At 49.8% G+C, this 12224-nt stretch overlaps 1 protein-coding gene across 1 annotated transcript in view; it reads left to right on the top strand.

The window, feature by feature from the left end:
• Positions 1 to 1050: 1050 nt before the first annotated feature.
• The window catches only part of ANKRD60 (ankyrin repeat domain 60), a 47622-nt gene continuing 36448 nt past the window's right edge, over positions 1051 to 12224 (top strand). Inside the window, exon 1 of the mRNA XM_085614579.1 lies at positions 1051 to 1349. Coding sequence (XP_085470705.1) covers positions 1091 to 1349 — 259 coding nt within the window. The 5' untranslated portion in view covers positions 1051 to 1090. The remainder of the gene's footprint in view (positions 1350 to 12224) is intronic.

Here is a 12224-nt window from a genome sequence, read left to right as displayed (position 1 = left end):
GCAGAACACCTACTAAGCGCCCTGGATACTCTACCGGGGGACACGTTTACTTTGTAAACAAAAGTGGGCCCAAAATCAGGCACATATCATACATGTCAATAGACCCGATTCAGGCGGGAGACTACCGATTTTTCAGGCCAAAAATGGCTTTATTTTAGGTGTCTCCCACCTGAAATTGCATTTTCTACATTGGAAGTCAATGGGGAATTTTCATTCTCCCGATTTTTTATTTTAAATCTCCCACGTCCCTGTCCTTAAATGATGGCATGTATGACATATGCATTCATAAGATTCAGAGTTTGAAGGGTCCCTTGAGGGACGTCCATTCTGACCGATCGAACCCATCCATCTATTCATTTATGCATTTGTTATTTATTCATGCATTCAGTCACTCTGTCATCCATGCACTCACTGACTTAGCCATCCAACTGCTGACTCATTCGCATATTCACTCACAAAACCGCACAACAGATTCGCCAGTGAAGAAGAACTACTTTCACGTATATAATAGTCGTGCCTATTGGTTTTGTCGATCTGTTACTAAATGTACCCGCTACTCTTTATTTTTTATTCGGATTGGTTTTTTTTATTTTTTAGCACAGACGTTAATCTCTTTCCTGGTTCCATTATTTTTGTCGGCGCTTCAGAGTAAGAAGCGTATTGTGGAGGCAATTATAACGCAATTACTTCAAACCAATGAAACAATTTATACAACACCGTGCCCACCCGCCTGATGCGCTTCAGCGGCACTGCAACAGGGTATGCCCTATAAAAGCAATGATACAATATTACTACGGAACTCTAAAAAAAATATCGCGTAAACGCATTCGGCGTCTTTCTGGTAGATGTAAAAAGTGAGCAAGGTTTCATATAACGACGTTATTTTAAATCTGCCAGCCTCTGAGAAGCAACCCAGTATGTCCCCCGCCGGAATGAGGCTTTTTCCTTCTCTTTTAGGGAGGCGTTTGAAATGTTAATGCCTTCCTCTGTGTAGGGAGGAGGACTTATGGCCCCTGTCACCTAGCGACGCGTCTGTCCCGCTCCCAAAGACACCGGACCAGGCGGGTGCGCTGAGGGCTCTGCTTCGGCCATGGCGCGCCCCATCGGCCTCGTCGCCTCCTCCCCGAGCCGGCCTCTGGCTACAGGCTACCGGCTCCAGGGGCTCCCCAAGCTGGCCTCCTCCCACGGCGGGCGGCAGTACACCGTCACCGTGCGCCTAGAAGCCAGCGGGGAGCTGTTCTCTGTCCCGGGGTGCAGCCCCCAGACCCGGCTCCGGGAGCTGAAGGAACGGCTGGAGACCGTGGCCGGGGTCCCGGCCGAGCTGCAGAGGCTCAGCTACCTGGACGAAGGTGGGATGTGGGGGTGGGGGTGCATGGGGCGGGGGAACTGTACTGTAGGATCTGTAGGTAGTAGGGTCAGTGAGGTGTATACTAGGTTAATAATTATGAGATCGCTCGGAACTTTCGAAACGATTTAAAAGGTGGTTTCAAAACCTTAATGCAGTGTAGAGTGATCATCCAATGTTATAGCAGCCCCTCCCCCCCTCCCCCCGCCAGCATGGACCCAGAGCACGCAGGGTGTTTGGTGCCCGGGCCGGGGACAGTAGCATATCAGGCCTACCTTCATTCTTTGCGTTCTGGTGCTGTACAAGCCACTCCCCCTTTATACATGTAGGCATGCATGTCCTAAAATGCAAAAGAAAAGGGATTGGATGCGCTGAGCTGTTCTTTTCGAACACGGTTCCAGCGCCTCTTCAGGGCTAGTAATGGCTATATAGGTACCCGTAGTCCACCACACCATACTATGCCATACTTGGGGGCTACAGATCTCCGCGAGTGCTCGCCACAGTGTGACCCTGTGCACATCATGATTATTCGCAAAGTTACACTGTACACTGGCACCTGCATACAATAGTGGCTTTTGCATAAATACTGCATAGTTCGTAAATTACGACTGAGATTCGCAGAACTTCAGACTTAAAGCCAGATGTATGAACAATTTTAGCATGCGCAAACCGGTTAGCGACCCGTTTGCTCATGCTAAAATTGTCATGGACATGTACCAAGACAATTTTGCGAGTCGCAAATAAATTGCGATTCACAAAAAAGTGTTTAGACACTCGCTAATTGGAAGGGGCATTCCCTTCCAAATAGTGAGTCTCAAACCCATGTACTAATGTTTTGCGACCACAATTGCGGTCGCAAAACACTCACAATTACCACCTACTTCAAGTAGGTGGTAATGCATTCGCAAATGGGAAGGATTCCCCTTTGCAAATGCATGCAAAATTATTTTTTAAGGGCAGGCAGTGTTCCCAGGGACCACTGCCTGCCCTTAAAAAATTAAACGAAAACGTTTCATTTTTTTCCTTGTTAAATGTATCCCGTTTTCCTTTAAGGAAAACGGGCTGCATTTAAAAAAAAAAAAGATAAACTGCTTTATTTAAAAGCAGTCCCAGACATGGTGGTCTGCTGAGCCCAGCAGGCCACCATCCATGGGAGGGCCTGTAATTCCCAATGGGTTAGCAAAATCGACCCTATTGGGAATCGGTGTCCCTTCCTGCGCATAAACAATCACCCCTGCAACGCAGGCACCATTTGCACTGGTTTTTACAAACAAATAGAAGAGGGTGAAGGCTATGTTACCGCACCTGTCAAGTGAATAGTGTCGGTATAATATAGTTTTATAGTGCAAAGAACCGAGGAGCACTCCCCTCTAAGCTCCTCAATCAGGAACAAGTCCTATCAAAATCATACATACAAAAGGGTTCAGCACTATTGATAAGAAGTCCGTTACAATTAAAGGAATGTCCAAGACGTAGAACTGTTTTTCAAAACGAATTCCTTTCTTTATTTGGTTTTTTTCACAGGCATAGAATATCACAGCCTTGATAACATAAGATAGCCATAGCCAACGCGTTTCGTCTCCTGCATGGAGACTTCTTCAGGGCTATAGAAAAAATACAAAATATACTTTAATACCACAGTTATCAACAAAATAAGTACATACAAAGACCAAAACATTCTAGATAGTTACATTTGTACATCAGTTGTTACAACCATGTACGTCATATCTGATGGTATAGCGTCAATAGTCTATTCACATTTAGGACAAAGAAAAAGAAAGAAAAAAGAAGAAAGAGGGCCTATATGACAAAAAAATGTGCTCATCATTTAAAAATTGCGTTAACATGTATATGCAAGTGCAACATTCACATGAACTCAAAATGTAGACTAGACGTCTCATTACTAATTCATGGCAAAACATGAAAAGCAGAAGATCTTAACATCAATATTGGTTTAAGGGAATGAGGTCATGAGGAATGAGGAATGTTCTTGCCTTGTTATGACCTCATTCCCTTAAACCAATATTGATGTTAAGATCTTCTGCTTTTCATGTTTTGCCATGAATTAGTAATGAGACGTCTAGTCTACATTTTGAGTTCATGTGAATGTTGCACTTGCATATACATGTTAACGCAATTTTTAAATGATGAGCACATTTTTTTGTCATATAGGCCCTCTTTCTTCTTTTTTCTTTCTTTTTCTTTGTCCTAAATGTGAATAGACTATTGACGCTATACCATCAGATATGACGTACATGGTTGTAACAACTGATGTACAAATGTAACTATCTAGAATGTTTTGGTCTTTGTATGTACTTATTTTGTTGATAACTGTGGTATTAAAGTATATTTTGTATTTTTTCTATAGCCCTGAAGAAGTCTCCATGCAGGAGACGAAACGCGTTGGCTATGGCTATCTTATGTTATCAAGGCTGTGATATTCTATGCCTGTGAAAAAAACCAAATAAAGAAAGGAATTCGTTTTGAAAAACAGTTCTACGTCTTGGACATTCCTTTAATTGTAACGAACTTCTTATCAATAGTGCTGAACCCTTTTGTATGTACCATTTGCACTGGTGCTAGGCAGCTTCTTTAACGTCAGAGCTAGGGCAACGCAGGGGTGCACCTTATTTTTGTAAATATGGCGCATCCCTGCGTTTTAAAAATGTCGGAGTGTGGCATTGAAAAATTTGGTGTTACACCGCGCCTATGCATTTGCTTGTAAATATCCCCCATGCTCTTTTGTCTGTTGCACTTAGCTACAGCTTCTTGCTCTAAGCTTCTAGACCTCTCATGGCATGAGAGCGCAACATCCTTCCCGCCGATGCTGTCATAATGTTATGGAAAGAGTGCCCGTGGTGTGCTTTGCATTTAAAGCAATAAGGGCTGTTCATAGCGTGATTAAATTGTTCAATTGTAACAAGTACGTTTAAATTCCACTAATATGAAATAGAGTGAAGAATTGTGGGCACCGCATTGGCCTATGTACTTTAAGAGAGCAGCATTACAAGGGTTGGAACTACAATCCCCCCTTTTTTTTTTTTATTTTTTTTTTTATTAATTTCTTTATTGCGGTTTTGAGGTTCACTGCACATAGTAAAACAGTACTATTTTTCAAACAATTCCGAATAAGAAGCCTCACAGTCTCTGTCCAGCAACAGTTAGTCCGATTGAGGTGGCCTTTGAAGTGTGCAACAAACCAGCAATAAGCATGAACACTGCTAATAACAATCATACGAACTTGTAACTAAACATCCCCCCCTTCCACCCTCCCCCCCCTCGCCGGGCCCACCCACCTAGAGGTCTATCTAACAACATCTCAATCAGGGGTATCCTCCCATCTCTCCCCCTGCCCGGGGGATTCAATCCCCATATGACTAACATCTGACACCACTGTCTGCTCCTCCCTATCTCCTGGACCATTAGCCCCCACGCCTGCAATACTTCCGGGAGCTTGGCATCCCTCCTAGTGCTGCGCATATGTCCCTCCTCCGCTAACGCCCATTCCTGCAGGTTCGTCTTCCAGTTCGCAACCAGCGGCCCACTCTGTTGCAGCCAGTGGATTGCTATTCGCCGCCTAGCAATCACAAGTCCCAACATCAGGAACTTCCTGCTGATTTTATGTTTAGGGTCCCGAGGAATCAGTCCAAGGGGACAAGTACGCAGCTCCAGGGCAACTCTCCATCCTGTTATTCTGTGCAGGTCCTCTAGGATAGCTGTCCAGTATATCTGAATCATCGGACACGACCAAACCATGTGTGGGAAATCTGCCTGTGCATAGTGGCATCTGGGGCACCTGGGATCCCTCAAGCTATCAATAGTGTGTAGGCGCTTGGGTGAGAGGTACGTCATGTGGACCATATTGTATTGTATCTGCTTAAATCTATTGGACACCGCCACCTTACGTACACCCTCGTGAAATTTTTCCCACTCCTGTGGTGTAATCTCCTGTGGGCTCACTTCCTGCCATCTACCTTCTATTTTGAGGGGTGCATATTTTTTGTCTTCCCGTAAAGCCCTGTACAGGTGAGTGACAAGTTTCCGCCCTCCCGCCATGGCTATCATCTTGACCAGAGTATGCCTGTGCTCCGGGGCTTCCGGGAATGTAGGCCATAGATGTCGTGCTGTTGCCGCAGTTTTGGCGTATTGCAAGAATTGCCCCGGCCCCAGCTCATAAGAGTCCACTGCATCTTGGTATGTTATGAACCATAGGTCAGGGTAAAGGTCTGACAGCATAAGACACCCTCCCGCCTTCCATTTGTCAGTAGACATGACCCGGTCAATGTGGGCGAAGGGCGGCATCAGCCAGAAGTCTACCTCTGGGGCAAACGGTCGCACCTGTATAAGTCGTCGAACCACCCTGGCCCAAATGGCAACCAACAATCTATCCAGTGGAGGACATGGGTCCTGTCGCCCTTTTGCATGCCAAAGAAGCGCCCCCAGCTGTCGATCCCCATATGTGTTTGCCAGGAGCGATCGTTCCCATGAAGGGTCCGTATCGAGCCAGGCCACTGCGTGCTGTAATTGGGACGCGAAATAATAAAGTTCAAGGTCCGGGATTTCTAAACCGCCCCTACCCCAAGTACGTTTCATAATTTCTAGGCTTACCCGACAACGTTTTCCATTCCACAATAGTTGTATAAGTATTGCATCGAGATCCCGGAAGACCTGGTGTGGGAGTTCAAAGAAGGAGCCCTGCATTGTGAAGAGACATCGAGGCAACACCACCATTTTAATCAAGGCAATCTTCCCTATCAGCGAGAGCCTGAGTGTGTTCCAGAAGGCAATGCTGCTTCGGAGACCTCTAAGAATCCTCCCTATATTATGTTGGTAAAAAACTTCTCTGTCCCTACTGATCCAGATCCCGAGATAGCGCAACGCATCCGACACCCATGGAAGCCCCAGCTCTGGGAGATGAACCCGGCTCCCCACAGCCTCCGACCCAACCGGGTATAATTGTGATTTAGTGTTATTGACATAGAGTCCAGAGGCCTCGGCAAACTGACCCAGAGTCGCCATCAGCAGCGGAAGCGAGTGCGCTGGCTCCCGTAGATACACCAGTGCATCATCTGCGTACAGTGATACAATATGTTCCATGGCCCCAATTTGGATACCCTGCCCCGTGAGGACCCTACGGAGATGGCATGCTAATGGCTCCATTGCCAGGGCGAACAGTAAGGGGGAGAGCGGACACCCCTGTCGCGTCCCCCTGGCTAGTGATATCACATCCGAGACATAGCGTCCCGTACGGACCCTTGCCACCGGCTGAGTATAGAGAAGTCTCACCCAATTCATAAACCCCTCACCAATCCCCATTTTTAGGAGCACCTGCCATAGATAGTCCCACCGGAGCGAGTCCAACGCCTGTTCGATATCTAGGAATACCAGGGTGTTCCGTTCGGCCCTGCCCTCTAGCGATTGCATGACATGGGCGAGGCGGCGGATATTCCGCAGCGCGTTCCTTCCCGGAATAAAAACGGACTGGTCGTCATGTGCCAAACGCCTGAGATACGGAAGTAATCTGTTGGCCAATACCTGACTAATGATCTTACGGTCTACATTGAGCATTGAGATTGGCCTGTAAGAGGCAGGGGAGTAAGGGGTCCTTCCCTGGCTTGGGGATCATCACAATCAGCGCCTCAGGCAATACGCCAGTCTCACCGGCCTCCAAAACTATGTCGAGGAGCCTAGGGACCAGGACTCCCCCCAACTATTTATATAACTCCGCTGCTATGCCATCCATTCTGGGGGATTTAGCTGTCTTCAAATGGGCGATCGCGGCTCTCACCTCCTCCCCTCTGAAGGGTGCCCCCAGGGATTCCTGACTGTCTGGGTCAAGGCAGGGTAACTCCATCTCAGCAAGGTAGGCTTCCAAAGCCTGTGGGGCGACTCTGGGTGTGGGTTCGGAATATATTTTTTGTAGGTGGGAGGTGAATACTGCGTTAATCTCATTCTGGGTATAGACCATTCGGTCCTGACCAGCTTTAAGGGCCAGTATCGGGAGAGGCTGAGTCTCCACCCTAATCAAGCGCGCCAATATGTGCCCGGCTTTATCACCCTCAGTGTACCATCAACGCCTACTCGTGGTCCTATTATACTTGCCCAGTGACTCCCATAGATCCCATAGATCCCCTATCCTTTGTCGCTGCTCTGTCCATTTGGCCGGCCCCTCAGGGTCTGTGGGAAGTTCTACCTTTAGGGTCCGTAAGCGTTGCGTTGCTCCTGTTGTTTTAGGTCCCGCTCTAACACTCTCCTCACCCCCACCTCCGTGGCCAGGCATATCCCCCTCAACACCACTTTCATTGCATCCCATTTGGACACCCTTGAGCTTGCCGTGTTCCAGTTCACCTTGAAATACCCTGTCGCGATCGCCTCCTTGTAAACCTGGTCCGTCAAGGCCTCAGTATTCAATCTCCATAACGGTATTTTGGAACGCAGGCGGCCCAAAGTGTAGGCCACTAGCAGGGGGGAGTGATCGGACAAATATCGAGCCAAGTATTGTGTCTCAAAAATCCGACCAGCCGCTGTTTCCTGAATAAAACAATAATCCAGCCTGCTATGCGTTTTAGCTGCCGGAGTATAACAGGAGGAGACCCGAGTATCGGGATTACGGTGCTGCCATATATCTAGTAAGTGATAATTATCAATCATCTGGCATATGGATTCCCGTGTCTTAGGTTTAGCATCTACCTTTGGGTGGTATCTATTCCGTTCCCTATCCAAGGCACAATTAAAGTCTCCTGCTATAATGAGTTCCATGTCAGGTGTCAGGTCTAGTTTCCCCAGGACCTTAGCCAGAAAGTCCCCATCGTCGGTGTTTGGAGCATAAACGTTCACTAAACACATATGTCTCCCATTCAGTGTCCCTTTCACCACCACGTATCTCCCATCGGCGTCAGGACTGCATTTTAAACCCTTAAAGGGGACTCCAGGCCCCACCCATATAAGTGCCCCCCTGGCAAACCCTGAGTAGGAGGTCACGAAAAACTGGCCCCTCCACCGCCGTTGGACATACTTCAGGCAATCCCCCCAGAGGTGCGTCTCTTGTAGAAAGGCCACACTTATCTTATATCGCCTCAGGTAAGTTGCTATCCGAATCCGTTTGAGCCCCCTAACATTCCACGTTATAAGTTTATAGATCTGCTGGTCGCCTGCCATAAATAGAGAGTTCCGGTTGACCGCAATACCTGATGCAGAAGTGGTAAAAACCACAATGTATAGGGATGGGAACCCCTCTGTCCCTTCGGAAGGTTCTCATGACCTCTGGTGACCCGGCATAGAACATTCCCCTCATAGAACAATAAAACAAAACGGTGTAAACCCTCCCCCCCACCCACAGGCAGTAGAACCTCATTCGCACAACCCAACCTAGATCCGAGAACTCGGGACTCCGCCCCATAACCACCACCCTCCCCTAAAACCCCCCCCGCAACAATGTAAACAACAATGACAATCTACTAAAGGAAGAACCCCAGTCCTTGATGTACAACCAAACTGCCCGATGCTGCACAGCCCCGCCCAACCAGCGGCCTAGCCGAGCTGGCACAGCACTCCACAGCTGGGATACCTAGACTGCAGTGTGGCGGAGCCGCGCCCCCCAACATCTACGCTCCCACCCCCCTTATAGTCCCCGAAACCTAGGACTTCCCCACAGACGCTCCACAGTAGAGCAAGGGCACAGTAGCGATGAGGTCCTTACTTACAGCATCTAGTGCAGCCCCGTCGACCACCATCCCCCAATTGGCAGTTCCCATACTTGCAAATATGTGACTCACGAGCCACCAGCTAGTAGGTCAGCAGTGCCTTCCGTTTCCAATTGAGTTTCTTGGACGAGGCATAGTGGGGAAAACTGATTTTGCGTCGGTATGCCCCCCAGCTCTTCTCTCAGGGTGCCATCCGGCCCCACCATGATGCGACCTCCGTCTGATGTCCCCTGTGGCGCGGACCGCTGTCCTCCAGTGCGACCAGACTGAGAACGCTGCCGACCGCTCCGTCTCTTCCGCTCCTGCCATCCTTGATGTTGATCTTGCCCCACCAGGCCCGTCGAATCCATCCAGTCCGTGGACTCGCTAAAAAAGTGGACCCTGTCTGCATACTGTACTCTGAGCCGGGCTGGAAACATTAGGCTGTATTTTATATTGAGATCTCTCAACCTCCTCTTGACCCTTCTATAGTAATTTCACAAGTTTTGCACCTTTTTTGTGTAGTCCGGGTAGATATGGATCTCTCGGTTCTCAAACCGGGGGGGACCATTCTTGCGAATGAACTGTAGGATCGCGTCCCGGTCTCTAAAGTTGAACAGACGAGCGATCAGAGTTCTAGGCGGGGACCCCGGTCTCGCGGGGGGGGGGGGGGGGGCAAGGGAGCGGTGGGCTCTTTCCACTGCGAACATCCTGGATAGTCGAAGTCCTCGGAGGGCGGACCCGATCCACCCCTCCAGAAATAGGTCCGCTGCCGGCCCCTCCACCTTTTCCGGAAAGCCCAAAAAACGGAGATTGTTTCTCCTCGAGCGCCCCTCCGCGTCTTCCGCCCTGTCTTCAAGATGAGAGGTGTGCTCCTTCAAGGCAGACACCGTCGCTTGCAAGTGTTGGACCTCCGCTTGCAAGGAGGTCAAGTCCCCCTCCGTAGTAGTGACCCGATCCGCCACCTTCCGTAGGTCCAGGCGCAGGTGATTGATATCCATGGCCATACCATCCATCTTGGCTTCCAATGCTGCCCGTGAGTCTCGAATGGCCTCCAGGATATCTGCCTTATCTTGCGCCGCCGATCCCTGCGGCGGTCCCTGCTCAGGGTTCGGTCTGGGGCGCTCCGCCGACGTTGGGCCCGGTACTGTGTATTGCATAATTTTATTCGCTTGTGCTCCTCTAAGGGGTCTATCTTTCCCCATTTCCAGTGCGGGCTGGCCGGGAGCGTCCTCGAGGCCCTCCAATCCTTAACCCCTGGCCCGGAAAAGCCGTCACGGGGTAACTCGGACCCAAGAGAAGTGTGTATGAGTCCCTCACTGCACCTCAATCCCTTTGCTCTCCAGACTAATGGCGCAGGACCAGCCCAGGGCACCGTCGGATCCGGAGGATATCCACCCTGCCACCATGCATTATCCCAAGTCCGGGTCAATATGGCACAACAAAATGAATCGCCCCCTCAGCCGCCTCGCTCTGTACACGGGGCTCACCAGCGGTCCCCACCGGCCTGCTCTCCACTACGGGACACGTATGTTAGTTATTGTCCAACTCCCCTGGCCCACGGCTGGGCGGCCCCACCACCAACCTGCAGAGCGAGTGCTCTAGCCACCGGTGACCGCCACCAACTCTACGGTCCTGGCCTCCTCAGCTACTGTCTGCACAGGGGGTGCGGCAGGCTCGTCCCCAAATCGAGAGCCCCAGCCTCGCAGTCCAGTCCCGCCGACCGCCAGGCGTCGCGGACACCGCTGCCCCGCCACCGTCAGCGGCGAGTCCCAGGCGTATGCAACAGGGTATCAGGTGGGCCAGTCGCGGTCCAAACTACAGCGCCTGGCTCGCGTAGAGCGTGCACCCGGATCTCTCTCCACGGAGCTGGGGGGGGGGGGGCGATCCACAACACCCCATCACCTCCGGTCGTGCCGTTGCAGGGCCTCCACTCGGCGCGGCGAGGTCAGCGGCTCCAGCCGGGTCTCTGACACGGGTCTCCGCCCCGGGGCCAGTCAGGATCGGCTTACGGCGCGGCCCTTGATCCTCCGGCAAAGGCCAGCGCCGCCATCTTGCGCACCAATGAGCCGCCGCATCTCAGGGCGTCTCATGGCAATTTCCCCTTCTGCGGGCTGTCTTTTCACCTCCAGACAGGGACCCTCGAGGTCAGGGGGAGCTCCGATATCAGTTTCTACAAAGAGAGTCACAACTCCGCCAGGATTTGTGCCAGATTTTTACATACGGGGCAGGAGCTACGCAGAGATGCGACTAGCCGGCCATGCTGTTAGGCCACGCCCCCCCGAACTACAATCCCCGTATTTGAGCTATGGCATGAAAAATTTGCTAGGTTAAACAATTTAACAAGAAACTGGTACATTCCTTTCACTTCCAGACTGATGAGGAGTGGAAGATTTGGAATCCCCATTCCTGGTGAAGCGTGAAGAAATGTGTTGGAATTTTCTCATAGATTTCTTGTCACTAAGTTGGGGAGTCAAACATCTAGAAGAAGAGAATGTAGAATTCGATCTTGTATGCTTTTTCACAGTGTCTAACTCTGAACAGTTGGATCCTGAGCTCTTTGAAACCCCAAAACATTTTCTAATCCTCATTGGAACAAAATCCATGCCTCGTCTCTTGTCTAGTATACTTGGGTAGTGGGAGTGTGCTAGAAATGCCGGATATTCTTGGAGGGTGTTCTTCTTGCTTAGATCTTTCCTTGGTGTAGTCTCCTATCCTATTCTAGGGAAGGCTGATGCACCTGCTGGTGACAAGCAGAACTCAGTCTTGCAGATGCAGTTCTTCTTCTGAAAGAAAAGGTGTGTCTTCATATCTTGGACTTTGCTAGCAAATTCCTCCAGTGGGCCAAACCATTGCAGAGCAGGGGCCCTGCCCTCTTAAGCAAAGTTATGAGAAGATGGTTGCGTTTGCCATGCAGAAGTAGTTTACAAAATTCTCTGCACTCTTCAAATTCTTGGTAGACTACTGCAATCTGCCTTCCAGTTTCTCATCCATGGATGTCTCCTTGCAGCTACAAGACTTCTGGCTGGACTCATCTAACATGATGAGGCTTGCACTTTATTTTTTCTCTGAAGGCCTGATACATCTTCCCATCAGAAAGTTCTTGTATAAGCATTGTGAAGTGTAGAAAATGCAAAACCCTCTCCATAGGCAAGATTCCTCCCTGTGGGGGCTGTTCTTATGATCTCTCTCCGAAA

This window comes from Triturus cristatus, chromosome 7, assembly GCF_964204655.1.
Source record: "Triturus cristatus chromosome 7, aTriCri1.1, whole genome shotgun sequence".
In the NCBI taxonomy this organism is placed as follows: domain Eukaryota; kingdom Metazoa; phylum Chordata; class Amphibia; order Caudata; family Salamandridae; genus Triturus; species Triturus cristatus.
This window is presented reverse-complemented; position numbering and strand designations above follow the sequence as displayed.